The sequence below is a fragment of the Salmo trutta genome, chromosome 26, assembly GCF_901001165.1.
Source record: "Salmo trutta chromosome 26, fSalTru1.1, whole genome shotgun sequence".
Classification (NCBI taxonomy): domain Eukaryota; kingdom Metazoa; phylum Chordata; class Actinopteri; order Salmoniformes; family Salmonidae; genus Salmo; species Salmo trutta.
The window spans coordinates 15,864,763-15,883,969 of NC_042982.1; the positions used below are offsets into that span (position 1 = coordinate 15,864,763).

General features: G+C 41.3%; 1 protein-coding gene across 1 annotated transcript in view; it reads right to left on the minus strand.

Moving 5' to 3' along the window:
* The window catches only part of LOC115163249 (A disintegrin and metalloproteinase with thrombospondin motifs 15), a 26,139-nt gene extending 6,989 nt beyond the window's left edge, over positions 1-19,150 (minus strand). Inside the window, exons 1-6 of the mRNA XM_029714973.1 lie at positions 17,740-19,150; positions 11,512-11,644; positions 2,815-2,982; positions 1,940-2,223; positions 1,524-1,701; positions 842-1,017 (exon numbers count right to left, since the gene is read on the minus strand). Of these exons, the coding sequence (XP_029570833.1) occupies positions 842-1,017; positions 1,524-1,701; positions 1,940-2,223; positions 2,815-2,982; positions 11,512-11,644; positions 17,740-18,714 (1,914 nt within the window). The 5' untranslated portion in view covers positions 18,715-19,150. The remainder of the gene's footprint in view (positions 1-841; positions 1,018-1,523; positions 1,702-1,939; positions 2,224-2,814; positions 2,983-11,511; positions 11,645-17,739) is intronic.
* Positions 19,151-19,207: the final 57 nt, after the last annotated feature.

Here is a 19,207-nt window from a genome sequence, read left to right on the forward strand (position 1 = left end):
AGTGACACAGTATAGTCATAATGCTTCTTGACAGTGTCATAAAGTGTCTTTTCTTTGATCAAGTAAAGTGACACAGTATAGTCATAATGCTTCTTGACAGTGTCATAAAGTGTCTTTTCTTTGATCAAGTAAAGTGACACAGTATAGTCATAATGCTTCTTGACAGTGTCATAAAGTGTATTTTCTTTGATCAAGTAAAGTGACACAGTATAGTCATAATGCTTCTTGACAGTGTCATAAAGTGTCTTTTCTTTGATCAAGTAAAGTGACACAGTATAGTCATAATGCTTCTTGACAGTGTCATAAAGTGTCTTTTCTTTGATCAAGTAAAGTGACACAGTATAGTCATAATGCTTCTTGACAGTGTCATAAAGTCTATTTTCTACGAGTTATTTAAAATATGATGAAAAAACATGACTGTTAAGAATTCATTACAACAAAGGATTTAAGAAACAAACTTTAAACGAAAGGAAACCTCTTGGCAGGGGAACAAAGTAATTTGATTAAATGTGGGTTTTGAAACTCTTATGTAAGTGTCATAACCAGCCATTAAATAACTAAATATATGTCACAACAGGTGTAAATATATGTGTCATGACAGTGTTATGACCATATTATGACAGGTTATGACAAGTTATGTCAGCTGTTATGACATATTATGACATGGTTATGACCGTGTCATAACGTGTCATAACGTGTTATGACACTGGGTGTCAAGTAAAGTGTTACCGTTTGTTGTTTGTTGGTGCAATCTGTTACTGCAGGTCAGGAGAAGTTTATTTCTCAACAGCCTTTCTCAGCATTCTTCTGCAGGTTGCTACTGCAGTCTGCAGGTACTCACCTTTGGAGCAAGGACATAGAAGTAGCCTGTTCCATTGGCCCTGCAGATGAGCTTGCACTTGTCCTTGGGTGACACTCCAGAATATTTGGGGACCCACACCACAGACGCTGAGAGCCTATTGGTGTTGAGGCTGAATCCGTTGAACGCCTCGCACTGCTCCTCACGGAAGCTTTTGCCTATGGATTGTATGCTTATTAGTAACGTGGATCCATATGAGTACACATCTATACAAAAAAATGTGGGTCATCCTTTAATGAAGCAATGTATAAAGGCTTTATAGGACATGCATAAAGTGTTCATGAGCACTACATACCCACTTGACATAAAAAGTAAAAGAATAAGATGTTTTATTGTCGGACAGGTGCACTGAAACATGTTGATTACATCTGGTACTTTGCCAAATGTGACATTACCTTTTGCGACTGTTCATATAACATAACATTTACTTATGAATGATTTCTGAAGCTTTTATATAATCTTTATCAAGGACGTGTGTCTTTCTTTAACACGTCAAATTGTAATTTTAAAGTGGTACATTTGTTTCACACTCAGGTTCCATTTAGCATATTTTTACATATTAGCATGTGAGCAAATCTTATTTCTTGTGGTAAAGAAGCAAAATGCTTCCAGTTTCCAAAATCATTTCATTAAGTTTTATTTAAAACTTCACAATGAGTTCTACCTGATTCTGGGCAGACGTCCAAATTGCAGGAGCGATACTTCACACGGAGTCCTTTGCAGTATTTCCCCCCATATTCTGGAACAGGGTTGTTACAATCTCTTTTGGCAAGCTGAACTCCTCCTCCACAGGTTCTGGAACATGACCCATACACACCCCACCTCCCCCATCCACCGTCCACCTGTAGGAGAACCACATACATTTAGAACCTGCAGTCTAAATGACATGTAGAACCTCTAGTTACATTCTAGTATACATTTAGAAATAGAGGTTCCAGTACATATTGTTATTAAGATATAGATGTTTCATTGTTGTTAGATTGTGAAATCATTGTATTCATTGTGAGATCAGTCTCTATCAACATCTACATCAATAGTAATAACTAAGCAGATCAGAACACTGACAGTGAGTGTGCTCACCTTGGTCTTAGTGGTGTTGTTCTTGTCGGTGCACACCCCTCGGAAACAGAGCTTACTGTTGCCACAGCTGGTGCCATCGGCCCAGGGGAAATGACGTGTCTGGCAGACCAGCTGGCCTCTGGCCTTGCCCGTGCACCACAGCTTGGAGCAGTGCTGCATGTAGGGACAGGGCTTGGAGCCCGTACCGAAGGCCAGCTCACACTGGCGGTGGAGGCTGTAGTTGGTGCCTGGGAGGCTTTCGGGCAGAGCCAGCAGTTTTTGGGGCTGATCCAGAAGACAGTCCCCTTTTTAAGAAAAACAACCACAGTGTCAAGATATCAGCCGTGCAAAGCCAGCCAGGCTGAAGACAATTTTTATGGTTTATATCTGCTCAAGAGTGACAGGTGTTGTCGTAGGAAGCAATATCTCTGCACTGTTATTCAACATTCCCTTGCAGTTGAACAAAGCAGTCTTCACTCCTCTTAATCAGAGTTTTTTTTCAAGATTTGTAAACCATTACATAATCATCTTTTCCAGCCCAAATAAGTGCAAATACCTGTGCAAAAAACCTGTGCAACATTAAACAAGCGTTGGAACTCTTTATACGTCAGTCAGCTAATGCAGACATTGAACAGAGACAGTATTGGGAATGAGAGGCCCATGAACTCCAGTGCTATTATTGCTAATTGCATGACCTCGTTTAAGAACTCCAATAGTGAGAACTGTTTAGATTTGTTGCAAGGTTGAGAACAAAGTCTGATCTTTTAAGAAAGGGGGGGGGGTAGAGTATATACATTCGTATGACAGCTACAATTTACACAGGCAGAACTCACACACACACACGCACATGCACGACAGCTGCAATTGACAGAGACCGAGCTGAGTGGCTGACTGACCGTGGCCTCTGTCCAGGAAGTCTGTAATGATGGCTGCGCTGCACACAGACCAGGGATTGGCACGGTCGATCTGGATCAGCGTGGGGGACATCATGTGGTTGTCCTTGAGCTTCCCAAACACCTCCTTGCAGGCATTCACATTGTCATGGGGCATGTTGAAAACATGGCCTGAAGGACAGAAAAAAAAAGCACAAGGAGGAAATATGACCAGGACGACTATAAAATCGGAAAAAATTGAATATTGGTTTGGGGGTACTAGGTTCATTTCATCATCATCATCATCATCATAATTTGAATCAGTGTCAATCATCATCAACCAACTCCAATAATGTTCTAATTCACGTGTCAAAAACCTGCATTGTACTTGATTGATTAAATATGGACACTAATTAGAAAGGAACTCCCCTCACCTGGTTGTTTATGTCTTAATTGAATGGAAAAAACAAAAACCCACAGACACTTGGCCCTCCATGGAATGAGTTTGACTCCCATGTACTAATTAGAGGATGATTTAAATAAGAGGAAAAATTACATCTCTGCTCAACAAGCCATTGAGACCTTGCTACTGTCGAGCGGTGGTTTGTTTGCAGATATTTCCACCTTTTATTAAGTTTGCAATGTCCATTTGTTTTGCTCAGCCTGCTGTAGCTCACGGTGCTAGCCTGGCCTAGTACCATTTGCTTATGTTTGTAATGAAGACTGCTGACAGTGGAACATAATCACAGATTCATTGGGACGAGAACAAGGAGACTCAAGGAGGTTCACTAGTCTTCTAGTGTTAGCATTGAGGCGGTGTGGCCTAGTAGGAGGTCCACTGTGTGCAGCTCACCCTGCACTAACATAAATAACATGACAATATCTACTTCTGCTAAGCTTCCCAGAAAAGCAAGGAAAACAAGCAAGCATCCCTACAAAAGTGCTCAAAATAGCCCACGTTAACATATGTATCTTAAGAAACAAGGTTCATTAAATGAATAACTTGCTAGAAACAGATGACATTCATATTCTGACTATCTCTGAAACTCACTTAGATTATACCTTTGAGGATACAGTGGTAGCAATACAAGGTTATAACATTTAAGAAAAGACAGAAATGCCAGTGGTGGGGGTGATGTTGTTTATATTCAGAACCACATTCCTGTAAAGCTTAGAGAGGACCTCATGTTAAATACTTATGAAGTAATAAAGCTACAGGCTCATCTGCCTCATCTAAAGTCCATTCTTGTGGGAAGCTGCTATAGACCACCAAGTGCTAACAGTCAGTATCTTGATAACATGTGTGAAATGCTTGATAATGTATGTGATATCAACAGAGAGGTATAGTTTCGGGGTGATTTAAATATTGACTGGCTTTCGTCAAGCTGCCCACTCAAGAAAAAGCTTCAAACTGTAAGGTTGACTGATAACCTGAACCAGGTTGCAGGCACTGGTTACAGTTTGAAGATTTTTCTTGAGTGGGCAGCTTGACGAAAGCCAGTCAATATTTAAATCAACATGTATTGATCACATCATTACTAATGCTGGAGAAATGTGCTTGAAAGCAGTATCTAGATCCATCAGATGTAGTGATCACAATATAGTAGCCATATCTAGGAAAACCAAAGTTCCAAAGGCTGGGACTAATATATAGGTTATAAGAGGTCATACAATACGTTTTGTAGCGATTCCTATGTTGTTGATGAACAAAAATATTTGTTGGTCCATGGTGTGTAATGAGAAGCAAACAGACGCTGCACTTGACACATTTATGAAATTGCTTATCCCAGTTACTAATAAGCATGCACCCATTAAGAAAATGACTGTAAAAAGTAAAAACTGTTAAATCCATGTGGACTGATGAGGAATTGAAAAATTGTATGGTTGAGATGGATGAGGAAAAATGAATGGCAAATAAGTCTGGCTGCACAACCGATTGGCAAACGTACTGCAAATTGAGAAATCATGTAACTAAATTGAATAAAAAGAAGAAGAAACTACACTATGAAACAAAGATAAATGACGTAAAGAATGCCAGTAAAAAACTTTGGAGCACATTCAATGACATTTTTGGAAAAAAGGCAACTCAGCTCCATCATTCATTGAATCAGATGGCTCATTCATCCCAAAACCGACTAATATTGCCTACTACTTTAATGAATTTTTCATTGGCAAGATTAGCAAATTTAGGCATGACAAGCCAGCAACAAACGCTGACACTACACAAGTATATCTGACCAAATTATGAAAGACACGCATTGTCATTTTTTATTCTGTAAAGTGAGTGTGGAAGAAGTAAAAAACCATTGTTGTGTATCAACAATGACAAGCCACCGGGGTCTGACAACTTGGATGGAAAATTACTGAGGATAATAGCGGACAATATTGCCACTCCTATTTGCCAGTTTTAACATTTTTGCCTACTAGAAAGTGCCCTCAGACCCGGAGGGAAGCAAAAGTCATTCCGCTACCTAAGAATAGTAAAGCCCCCTTTACTGGCTCAAATAGCCAACCAATCAGCCAGTTAACAATCCTTAGAAATGTTTGGATTTTTTGTTGTTGACCAGATACAATGCTGTTTTATAGTAAATCAATTGACAACAGACTTTCAGCACGCTTATAGGGAAGGACATTCAATAAGCGCAGCACTTACACAAATGACTGATGATTGCCTGAGAGAAATTGATGATAAAAAGATTGTGTTTTGTTAGACTTCAGTGAGGATTTTGAAATTATCGATCATAGTCTGCTGCTGGAAAAACGTATGGCTTTACATCCCCTACTATATTTTGGATAAAGAGCTACCTGTCTAACAGAACACAGAGGGTGTTCTTCAATGGAACCCTCTTCAACATAATCCAGGTCAAATCAGGAATTCCCCAGGGAAGCTGTCTAGGCCACTTACTTTTTTCAATCTTTACTGAGTAAAGCCATTGTGTCTATGTATGCGGATGACTCAACACTATACACGTCAGCCACTACAGCGATTGAAATGACTGCAACACTTAACAAAGAGCTGCAGTCAGCTTCAGAATGGGTGGCATGGAACAAGTTATTCCTAAATATTTCAAAAACTAAAAACTTTGTATTTGGGACAAATCATTCACTAAACACTAAACCTCAACTACATCTTGTAATAAATCATGTGGAAATTTAGCAAGTTGAAGTGACTAAACTGGTTGGAGTAACTGTAATGGTCAAAACATATTGATACAACAGAAGTCTGGGGAGAAGTCTGTCCATAATAAAGTGCTGCTCTACCTTCTTAACAGCACTATCAACAAGGCAGGTTCTACAGGCTCTAGTTTTGTCGCACCTGGACTGCTGTTCAGTCGTGTGGTCAGTTGCCACAAAGAGGAACTTAGGAAAGTTGCAATTGGCTCAGAACAGGGCAGCACGGCTGGCCCTTGGACTTACACAGAGAGAAAACATCAGTAATATGCATGTAAATCTCTCCTGGCTCAAAGTGGAGGAGAGATTGACTTCATCACTACTTATATTTGTGAGAGGTATTGACATGTTGAATGCACCGAGCTGTCTGTTTGAACTACTGGCACACAGCTTGGACACCCATGCATACCCCACAAGACATGCCACCAGAGGTCTCTTCACAGTACCCAAGTCCAGAGCAGACTATGGGAGGCGCACAGTACTACATAGAGCCATGACTACATGGAACTCTATTCCACAACAGGTAACAGATGCAAGCAGTAGAATCAAATTTAAAAAACAGATGGAAACACACCTTATGGAACAGCAGGGACTGTGAAGCAACACAAACATAGGCACAGACACATGTACACACACACATGATAACATACACACTATACAAACACTTACACCTGGATTTTGTGTTGTAGATATGTGGTAGTGGAGTAGAGGCCTGAGGGGCACACACTTAGTGTGTTGTGAAATCTGTTCTGAATGTATTAGATTGTATAACTGCCTTAATTTTGCCAGACCCCAGGAAGAGCAGCTGCTGCCTTCAGCAGCTAATGGGGATCCATAATAAATACGAATTCTTCACTGCAACTGTTCATGGCAGGACACTTGTGACTAATGTTTGATCCCCCAGCTCTTCAAACTCATATAGCCTACATACTATTGTAGGGCTAGTATGTATATTATACACTATGTTGTGAAATGTAATGTATTCACTTGAACTCCATCCATTCCACTCCCAATATCAAACCAACCACTTTTCCCAATGCTGTCATAGATTATGAAGTATAATACTCACAGACAGTAGAAGTAAAATAACAATTTTCTTTGATGGGGAAAACAAAGAAAACAGTTAGATGTTGTTGGAAACAAAGTCCTCAGTACCAAGTCATCACAACCCACACGGAAATTACGACTTCACAAATGGATGTAAAATATGACAGGGTCCTTTTTGAAAGGAAATTGTATAATTAGTTAATAGACGTGTGCACCTTAAACCATCGCCTCTCAATGGGGCCTCACATCTGCTATTACTTCCCCATCTGTTTTCAGGCTTTACTCCCTTCACAGCCCCACATGGACGACTGAAAACACTTGATCGCAACTGTCACTTGTCTCATTAATAATACCAGCCTTGACAAAAATGGCTTCAGTGGTAACGAGACCGTTGGACAGAATGACACCCATTTCATTGGATCAAAGGAAGAAGGCGAGAAAAGTTCAAGAGTTTTCAACAGGCCTTAGTCCTTTGTTCCCCATTCCATGTCTGACAGATTAGAAATGGTAATCAAATGATGCACGTGGGGATGACCAAATGACATCATCAACACCTATCATCTTTTGTTCAAGACATGCATAATGCCTACAAGTTCACTCTGGCATTAACATAATCAGCATACAAGTCTATTTGGGCATTGACATATTATTTATTAGCTGTGAACATCGAAGACGATGAGGTGCCTGATGAAGAGCTCCGTGGTCTGTTTGTCAGATGTCTCTACCTCCCTGCCTGGCTGTTCCATCTATGCTCCCTCCTCTCAAGCTACTACATTATGAACCTCCTATCATCTAAAGCTGTGGAAGACCAACACCCAAGAACTGCCAGATCCCTACATTTGTTTTGTAAATGTTTTTGTTTGTTTTGTTTTTGAAGCGACTTTGATTCTACTTGTATTGAAAAGCGCTATATAAAATAAATATATATATATATATATATTTTTTTTTATTTTTTTTTATTTTTATTTAGTCTTCACAGGCTATCTAGAACCAGTAAAGGTTCTTTGGCTGTCCCCAAAGATCAAATCACCACGATGTCACAATAGCAAGTCAATTTATTTCTGGTTTGTAAATACCGAGTTCTGTGCATGGTTGGTTCTCTGCATGGCTCTATTCTGTATTTAGACATCAGTATTGTATAATGTAATTGGCAGTAGGGTAGGGGGCCAGTAAAATTGTCGCTATTTTCACAAATGGAACATGTTCAAATGCTCAGATCTTAATACCCTTTGGTATTAACCTCTCTGGGCTAGGTGGGACGCTTGCGTCCCACCCACTCAACAGCCAGTTGAATCCTGTGGCGGGTTATTCAAAAACCTTCGAATTGCTATTACTTCAATTTCTGAAACATATGACTATTTTACAGCTATTTAAAGACAAGACTCTCGTTAATTTAACCACACTGTCCGATTTCAAAAAGGCTTTGCGGTGAAAACATAGATTATAATAATCTGAGGACAACGTCCCGCAAACACAAACATTATTAGCATTTCCCAGCCAAGCATTAGCGTCACTAAAGTCAGAAATAGCAATAAAATAATCAATTACCTTTGAAGATCTTCTTCTTTTGGTGATACAAAAGGCCCAATCTTCACAATAAATGGTCGTTTGTTCTATCAAATCCATTTTTATAGCATAACACGAAACATTTCCTAACTGGCTAGTGTCATGAATTCTGATTCCTTCAACTTTCGACGAAGCATTCGATGTAATTACTCCCGCTAAACTGACGTTTATCCAGTCATGGTTGGCTTTGTTGCAATCTCCTGTTTGCTAGTAACACAACCATACTTGATTGTTCTTTTTGCGGGACGTATTGACCGAAAATACCTGATTGGAACACACCTAAGAATGACTTCATTGCGCGCCAATGATATGACCAGTGCTTCTTTGATTGACTGTATTTCGGACCAATCACCACTGATTGTCTTGAAATCTAGCTTGGCAGATAGCCAATGAGCTAAGGTAAACGGCAGTATGAAATGGTAATACCCGGAATGACCAGCTCTTGAACGAAAGCCGAGCGTAACACAGCCATTCGCCATTGAATCTTCCAGCCACAGGAGCCACATCTGTTTGCGCGCAGCAGTTTTGTGTCTAGATATTTTCCAGTTGTTTTATCGTTAAAATTATGGCTAGTAAATCTGTAAAATCAAAGGCTAAGTCCAGGTATACAGATGTACATGACATAATTCTCAGATACTGTTGCCCTCTTACATTCTGCATAGAAATTATCCCCAGCATCCTATCTGAATGTTTGGCTGTTCCTTTTCAGTTGAAAGATGGTGCAACAACAATAGAAACCAGAAAACGTATGTTTGTTTCCTTGTATTTTCTTCTACCAGATCTATTGTGTTATATTCTCCTACATTCAATTCACATTTCCACAAACGTCAGAGTGTTTCCTTTCAAATGAAACCAAGAAAATGCATATCCTTGCTACTGGGCCTGAGCTACAGACAGTTAGATTTGGGTATGAATTTAGGCGGAAATTAAGAGAAGTGGGGGGGGGTAGCCCTCTCATTCTTAAATGGAAGAAGTTTGGAACCACCAAGACTCTTCCTAGAGCTGGCCGCCTGGCCAAACTGAGCAATCGGGAAAGAAGGGCCTTGGTCAGGGAGATGACCAAGAACCCGGTGGTCACTCTGAGAGCTCCAGAGTTCCTCTGTGGAGATGGGAGAACCTTCCAGAAGGACAACCATCTCTGCAGCACTCCACCAATCAGGCTTTTATGGTAGAGTGGCCAGACGGAAGCCATTCCTCAGTAAAAGGCACATGACAGCCTGTTTGGAGTTTGCCAAAAGGCACCTAAAGACTCTCAGACCATGAGAAACAAGATTCTCTGGTCTGATGAAACCAAGATTGAACTCTATGGCCTGAATGCCAGGCGTCACGTCTGGAGAAACCGTGCATTATCCTTACGGTGAAGCATGGCGGTGGTAGCATCTTGCTGTGGGGATGTTTTCAGCAGCAGGGACTGGGAGTCTAGTCAGGATTTGGCGAAAGATGAACGGAGCAAAGCACAGAGAGATCCTTGATGAAAACCTGCTCCACAGCACTCAGGACCTCAGACTGGTGAGAAGGTTCACCTTACAACAGGACAACAACCCTAAGCACACAGACAAGACAACGCAGGAGTGGCTTCGGGACAAGTTTCTGAATGTGCTTGAGTGGCCCAGCCAGAGTCCAGACTTGAACTCGATCGTACATCTCTGGAGAGACCTGAAAATAGCTGTGCAGCAACGCTCCCCATCCAACCTGACAGAGCTTGAGAGGATCTGCAGAGAAAAATGGGAGAAAGTCCCCCAAATACAGGTGTGCCAAGCTTGAAGCATCATACCCAAGAAGACTCAAGGCTGTAATTGCTGCCAAATGTGCTTCTATAAAAGTACTGAGTAAAGGGTTTGAATACTTATGTAAATGTGATATTTCCGTTTTGAATTATTTATACATTTGCAAACATTTCCAAAAACCTGTTTTTGTTTTGTCATTATGGGGTATTGTGTTTAGATTGATGAGGAAAAACATTAATTTAATACATTTTAGAATAAGGCTGTAACGTAACAAAATGTGTAAAAAGTCAAGGTGTCTGAATACTTTCCGAATGCACTGTATATACACACGTTCCTAATATTAAGTTGCACCCCCTTTTGCCCTCAGAACATCCTCAATTCATCGAAGCATGGACTTTACAAGGTGTAAAAAGTGTTCAAGGTTGCTGACCCATAGTTGTGTCAAGTTGGCTGGATGTCCTTTGGGTGGTGGACCATTCTTGATACACACAGGAAACTGTTGAACATGAGAAACCCAGCAGTGTTGCAGTTCTTAAAAATCCTTCTTTAACCTGTCTCCTCCCCTACATCTACACTGATTGAAGTGGATACACCAAGTGACATCAATAAGGGATCTTAGCTTTCACCTGAATTCACCTGGTCAGTCTATGTCATAGTACAATAAAAACGGACATTGTAGACAAACGCTTTGGCGGAAATTAAATTTTGTCGATCAGTAAGCTCAGATGGCAAGTGTACCAAATTAAATGTTACATTTCCGTTATGGACATGCATGGGTTAATAACAAGAGAGTAGTGTTGATGAATTTAGAAACATTTTAGAAAATTGAGTATATCCATTATTCATTAGATAGTCCCCAATGGTCTGCATATTGTTTCCTATGCGTTATTCAGTCTAGCTTTACGACGCTCACAACCTGGAACTAAAAGAACAGCTTTGTTTATACACATTCTGATTTGGTCTATAGGAGAACCCTTTGAAGAACCACTTTTGGTTCTTGGTAAAACCCTTTTGGTGCCAGGTAGATCACTTTTGGGATCCATGTAGAACCCTTTCCACAGAGGGTTCTACATGGAACCCAAAAGGGTTCTACCTTGAACCCAAAATGGCTCTCCTATGGGGATAGCCGAAGAACCCTTTTGGAACCCTTTTTTCTAAGAGTGTTCTGGTAGATACCGATAATACACAAGTTAGAGTGATCTTCACTCACCCAATTCATGAGCAGTGGTGAAGGCCGAAGGGAGACCGTCATCCTCGATGACAGAGCAGCTTCTCTTGGGATCACACATAGTGCCCACGTCTGCCATGCCTAAGGTGTCACAGGTAGTGGCTCCACACAAGTCCTGTTGCAGGAAACAAATGACATGTGATCATCTGGACAATGTGTGTAGGTGTGTAATGTAATTTGTCTTGCGTGTGTGTGTGTTGTTATTTCATTGCATATCCACCATCTTTTAGTAGATATTTAAACAGAAAACACTAACAATCCGGTCCATTGTTCTGGTTAGGCCCATTTTTTTTATATCTCTCTCACTCTCTCAATCTGGCCCAGTGAACTAACCCTTTAATCCACAAGATGCTTAGGGAATGTTACAGCTGTCAGAGAAGAACAATTACACTGCCACGTGCCAAGAGGTCTGTCTGACAATGGAACTGTTAAAAATGTATTGTACTTGACCATTGTACAATGCTTTCAAACACAAGCTTATTTGATTTGAGTCTGAGAATTATTATCTGATATAACTACATTGTTCATATAAGCACATTAACACCATACCTCTAGCCTACAATATTAAATTCAATAACCCCCTCCCCCAATAAAGTGAATAAACACACTTTAAGGTAATGGTATAGGTCAAGGCATCTTCACCATATAAGTGGGATCATTTTACACCACTTTCATCACAGTTGGACAGATTCAGTCGAAGAGAACCAATGCATTAGATTGCTCCCAGCCAAGCTAGGCTTAATGGAAAACAGACAGACTGGCTGAATCCAGGCTGAGAGGCAGGACTAAAGGCTCACAGCTGGAAGTGAGTGGATCATCACAGAGAAATGGATACTTCCCATTCCACCATCGGAGTGTGTCAAATCCTAGCTCTGGTCCAGGCGTTAGTGCAAATGCTGAGCCTTCCATTAGCAAGCTGTGCTGAATCCCTGGACCAGAGCTAGTGAAACCCCTGCCTGGCCTCTTCTACCTGTGGCATTTCTAAACTCAGTGGCATGGTGCTAACATGGGTTGGGATCATCTTTGAGTGCTAACGCCCGAGAAGCCGCTGTTTGGAGAATATATTGGCACGGGTGTTGTTAGGCCCGAGACAAAGTCTAACGCCGGCAAACCGTGCCAATATCTCCTCCAAACACCGGCTTTGAGGGCATTATCACTTTTATACGTGTTACCAACATATTCAAATAATTTACATATTTTCATTAAAAACGTTATTTGGATTAATTTATTCATACCATTTCATCCTTCCACAAGATATAGTCCCGACACAAATCCATGGTTGCTAGAGACGCAACCCAGTCGTTCAGTCTTTTTGTTCTGTATCTATGGACAGTCGTTTGTTTTAAATGTTCCATCGCCATACTGGCTGGCAACGTTCTTATCTCTTGCTTGCTAGCTAGCCAACTATGGCTAATTTACAGTCACATCAAAAAGTGCAGCCAGAATAACAGCAAAGTAGCTGCATTTGCATTGGTTTAAGCTGTTTTCTAGTGACATTTATTTGGATACATCCATAACAATGAGCTAATGAGGGGGATTTCGCCTGGCATAGAAAATGTGCTCTCTCTTCAGGACACTGTTGTTCAGAGGAGCTAGCCAACAACACAGCTACAGTAACACGATCGCTTCAAACTGAAGCTGGAAAGACTGCAAATGAGCTGCATTTCGTTTTAACTTTTTTCTATCTATTTTTTTTGTATATATATCCATAAAAATGATGCCAGTTGATTCATGATTTCGACTAGCTGAGAAATACTGCATGCCTGTCTGTGTCGTCCCGACACGTTCATTACTATGGGACAGCAGGAGATCGAATTTTAATATTGAAACAATGTTGTAAATGTTGGAGAGACAAACAGCAAGGTTTATACAAATCTCTACTGTTGAAAACGAAACGTTAGTCTAAAATAAATGTGAGATAATGTCTATATGCTTTTTATAGTGGAGATCAAGTTTATAAATTGCCTGGCTGGGCTGATGAGACAGTAGGCAGCCAGATGAAACAGAGTAAATAGGCATTTTAACTCATAGATTTAGCCTGTGGCAATTTGTGGAATAGACACCAGCTGGAATGCTGTTTTAACCAATCAGCATTCAGGATTAGACCCACCCGTTGTATAAAGAATGATAGAGGCCTCTAGTGGCCAAAAGGCAGTTTTAGCATGGGCAGTGCAATTGAGGGCTTCCACCGTGCTTCCGCCCAGTGGCGACCCGTCATTTGTTTCGAGCCCCACCTGTTTTGCATGTTATTTTGGCATTAATACGTGTCACATATCAGTTTGACATCAAATCATGTTTTATCTACAGTAGCTTTGATTGGACTGATCATGTCAACATCATACTTTCAAAATCTTAGCTAGCAGTCATCATCATGAATCAAGTCGACAATCTACTGGAAAATCCTTTTCAATCATTGTCATACGAAGATAAATAATTAAGAGAAATTATAGATAAAATGTATAGGTGCTCATCGGCCATTGACATAAACATTACGCAACAAGTTGGAAATTGCAAATTCAACAATGAGTGGTTTGGAAGGAATCAGTGGATAACTGCAAGCATTGCAAAGCAATCACTAGCCTGCTATTCAGTGGAATGGGTGTGTGGTCCCAAGTCTGGGTTTAAGGGTCTCTTTTCCAAGCTTAAAAGGATAAACATTCAACATTGGCCATGCTGTTAATCCAGCATGATTTCTGACGCGCTCAAAACAACAGGAAACTCCGAACTGGGAAATCTGACTTCAGTGCGTTGAAGACAACTAGGAACTTGAAATAAAACAAGCTCCGACTGAGAAAATACGCTTTGAACGGTCATCCAACTTGGAATTGCAAGTCGAGAACTCATGCCTCATTTTAGAGCTCCGACCTGAAGATCACTGACGTCATCATGATTCAACCTTGTTTTTCCTCGACTTCCCATTGAAAGCACCATCAATCCAGAGAATGCCAGACTTTTATGACAAAGTTTGATGACAAAACTTGCCCAAGAACGACCGCCACGCCACCTTCCTGTTCAAGTGAGCACAGCACAACAAGGTTTGTCCGAAAATGTATTGTATGCTGCTGCATAAAATATGTAATATACCAGAGAGATATGTCTACTGTAGCTAAGAAAGTATAACTAAGTGTATGTTGTGTAGTAAGCTGTTAGCTGTTGGTGGTGCACATCTAGCCTATAGCCTGTTTTAGAGAAATGTCATCATCGAATATTGTAAAAGCTTTCATTGTCTGCTTATATGCCCCCTTAATTTATCCTATGGTTCTGACTTGGTGTACAGGCAGAATAATGTAAGAATGGCCCATGTTCTGAATTAACAGGGGTACCTTGTTAAAAGTCAATTTGTGGAATTTCTTTCCTTCTTAATCCGTTTGAGCCAATCAGTTGTGTTGTGACAAGGTAGGGGTGGTATACAGAAGATAGCCTATTTGGTAAAAGACCGAGTCCATATTATGGCAAAAACAGCTCAAATAAGCAAAGAGAAACGACAGTCCATCATTACTTTAAGACATGAAGGTCAGTCAATCTGGAAAATGTCAAGAACTTTGAACGTTTCTTCAAGAGCAGTCGCAAAAACCATCAAGCGCTATGATGAAACTGGCTCTCATGAGGACCGCCACAGGAAAGGAAGACTCAGAGTTACCTCTGCTGCAGAGGATAAGTTCATTAGAGTTACCAGCCTCAGAAATTGCAGCCCAAATAAATGCGTCACAGAGTTCAAGTAACAGACACATCTCAACATCAACTGTTCAGAGGAGACTACGTGAATCAGGCCTTCATGGTCGAATTGCTGCAAAGAAACCACTACTAAAGGACACCAATAAGAAGAAGAGACTTGCTTGGGCCAAGAAACATGAGCATTGGACATTAGACTGGTGGAAATCTGTCCTTTGGTTTGATGAGTCCAAATTTGAGATTTTTGGTTCCAACTGCTGTGTCTTTGTGAGATGCAGAGTAGGTGAACGGATGATCTCTGCATCTGTGGTTCTCACCGTGAAGCATGGAGGAGAAGGTATGATGGTGTGGGGTTGCATTGCTGGTGACACTGTCTTGAGAGAATGCCAAGAGTGGCCAAAGTTATCATCAAGACAAAGCGTGGCTACTTTGAAGAATTTGTTTAACACTTTTTTTAGTTACTACATGATTCCATATGTGTTATTTCATAGTTGTGATGTCTTCACTATTGTTCTACAATGTAGAAAATAGTAAAAATAAAGAAAAACCCTTGAATGAGTAGGTGTGTCCAAACTTTTGACTGGTACTGTATATATTTTTTAAGGCATTAAATGAGGCTGAATGAACTGTTTCGCTGCCAGAAAAGGCTCCGCTGATAGCCAGGTGTAGCAGTGGTAAGATGTTGGGACTCTGCTGTTGAGACAGCTTTATGTAGGCCCTAACAGTTTGTGGGCACCGTTTGTCACTGTTATAGTGCAATTAATGTATTGTTTAGTGTTGTGTTGTGTAGTGGCTTTGCTGGCATGTATACAGTTTTTTCACTTTGTCCCACCAAAATGTACATGCTAAAATTGCCACTGCTTCCGCCAATTTAAAGTAGTCAAAGTAATCAAATGGGTGGGGATTCCTATGGGTTGTAGCCTCAATGGCGCTGCCCATGCTGTCACAGATGCTATAATGGCACAGATATAAAGCTGAGTTCTCTATCTATCTCTATGGTTGGACGTGGTCTTCCTGTCAGGGTTGGTGCCCCCCCTTGGGCTGTGCCGTGGCGGAGATCTTTGTGGGCTATACTCGGCCTTGTCCCGGGATGGTATGTTGGTGGTTGGAGATATCCCTCCAGTGGTGTGGAGGCTGTGCTTTGGCAAAGTGGGTGGGGTTATATCCTACCTGTTTGGCCCTTTCATCGGATGGGGCCACAGTGTCTCCTGACCCCTCCTGTCTCAGCCTCCAATATTTATGCTGCAGTAGTTTATGTGTCGGGGGGCTAGGATCAGTCTGTCACATCTGGAGTATTTCTCTTGTCTTTTCCGGTGTCCTGTGTGAATTTAAATATGCTCTCTCTAATTCTCTCTTTCTCTTTCTTTCTTTCTCTCTCTCGGAGGACCTGAGCCCTAGGACCATGCCTCAGGACTACCTGGCTTGATGACTCCTTGCTGTCCCCAGTTCAGCTGGCCGTGCTGCTGCTCCAGTTCCAACTGTTCTGCCTGCAGCTATGGAACCCTGACCTGTTCACCGGACGTGCTACCTGTCCCAGACCTGTTGTCCCAGACCTGCTGGAACCCTGACCTATTCACCGGACGTGCTACCTGTCCCAGACCTGCTGTTTTCAACTCTCTAGAGACAGCAGGAGGAGTAGAAATACTCTCAAAGATCGGCTATGAAAAAGCCAACTGACACTTACTCTTGTGTTACTGATTTGTTGCACCCTCGACAACTACTGTGATTATTATTATTTGACAATGCTGGTCATTTATGAACATTTGAACATGTAGGCCATGTGCTGTTATAATCTCCACCCGGCACAGCCAGAAGAGGACTGGCCACCCCTCATAGCCTGGTTCCTCTCTAGGTTTCTTCCTAGGTTTTGGCCTTTCTAGGGAGTTTTTCCTAGCCACCGTGCTTCTACACCTGCATTGCTTGCTGTTTGGGGTTTTAGGCTGGGTTTCTGTACAGCACTTTGAGATATCAGCTGATGTAAGGAGGGCTATATAAATAAATTTGATTTGTTGGAATGGAAAAATAGGTGACTGGCTAGACACACATTCTGAAAGATGTGCTACAGTCGTTGTTCATATGGTTAATCTTGTTCCATGAGCATGTTTTTTGGCTCAGTGATCACGATTGTGGGGGCCTTTATGCTAAATGTTTTGCAATGTGATTCATGATAGGAAAAAGGAGGTGGACTTTTAAGATGTGAAGACAGATGTGTTGCTTTTCAGCTGTGCAGTTGCAAGCAATGTTTTCATTTTTTTTCTCGTAGAGATGCATAGAGTAAAAATTGGAATTGGAAGTGGAATTTTAATTTACTTCCTTAACTGAAAAGGAATTGACACCCAAACCCTACCTTGTCTCAGCATTATTGGGCTGCATGTAACACACAGGGATGTGTCTATAAAAGAGCATTTAGTATTGCATTTGGAGATAATGTATTGGGTGACAATGAGATAATAATACAAAATTGAAATAATTGATGATTGCATGGAAGCTAATCTGCAAGCAAACATTGACACCTGGCTGCAGCTCACCACACCTTACCTGTTTGGTGAATAGGATTGCAGTGTCCCAGTATTCAGGGTGCTTGTCATTGTATTTGTTTAAATTTTTCTGCCAAGAACAGAAACTGCGCAGAGTGAGGGCAGCATTGGTGGAAACCTTGGGTCCTTTCTCTGCTTCGTTGATCACCATGAAGCCCACTACCACTATGTTTATGGAGTTCATGATGCTGGGGTGCTTGTAAAGCCTCGCAGCAACAGACATCAGGGTCAACAGGTAATGTTTCAAGTCGTCCCCGTGGAATTTGGCCATAGACTCATCAGCCACGACAAGAACCTCCACAAACCTAGGGATGGAGGCAAACCTTTTGGATCTACCCAGGCTCTTCAATACAGTTTCAGTCAGGCTGTCCATCTCCAGTCCTTTCATGCGTTTATATTTCTCAAAAGACCCTGAAAGGTTTTGGGTGAAACCAGGTTCTACTCCACACCTGTTCGTGGTGGAATTGCCGCTGGAGTCCCTGTCGCGTCCCCGGCGGCGTATGACATGGGTTCTTCTCTCAGTATTCACTGTATATCCTCCGGCCCTTTCGCTCCCAAGTGGATTGATGAAATATTCCATGCCCTGGTAAGAAAAGGCGCCTTGTAAGCCTTTGCACAGGCTCAGCGCAGCATACGATTCCTGGTCTGCATTGACATCACCAGAGTAGAAGCAGTGGTTCAGGTCTGTGGTTGCAGAGGAAGTTGATGCTAAGGAGCCGCTGTGAGGAGTGATGTTGTGCGCAATAAATGTAGAATCCGGTAAAAGGTTTAGATAACATTCTTGCCTGAAAGCAGTAATTTTAAAAACAACTAGCTGGTCATTCATTCTCCCCTCCGTCTGTCGAATAGTATGTCTTTCCAAATGTTGATGATCTAATCGAACAGGTACGCAAAAATCTATTTCCATGCAATAATTCAATTTAGCATATAATAGGACATCCATAAAAATAAACAGAGGGCCAATAAACATAGACATCTTTGTAATACAAAAACTATTATTTATCGATAAACCCGCCACTGTCCTTGGTGGTACAACGTCTGCATGTGAAGTTGATAATCCAGTGCGCTGTGTCACAGAGCGCAGTTGAGCGTCCTCAAAGGATGAAAGACCAAAAGATGTGATCGATTCCCATCTTTAACCAGACTATTGAGCCCAGCCTGCTCTTTGGACTTTGTGAGTTTGACTCTGGAGTCATGTTCATAAACACTGAGAACTGTCAACGGAAATTCGGGGAGGTGCTGGGAAAAGCTCGTTGAACATAGTCTACCCCTTTGGTTTATGCTTTAAACCGCAGCCACTTCTAGCGCTCTAAATATTATTATCACATGTGGCAAGAGCTGAACTGTCTCGTCCCACTATCGGAACCAAAAGTGCGTCTCTGACGCAATAGGTTGAACACTCATCACCTACCACAAAAGTACAGTTTTGGTTTAAAAAAAATTATCTTCAGACCAATTGTACAGTGTGA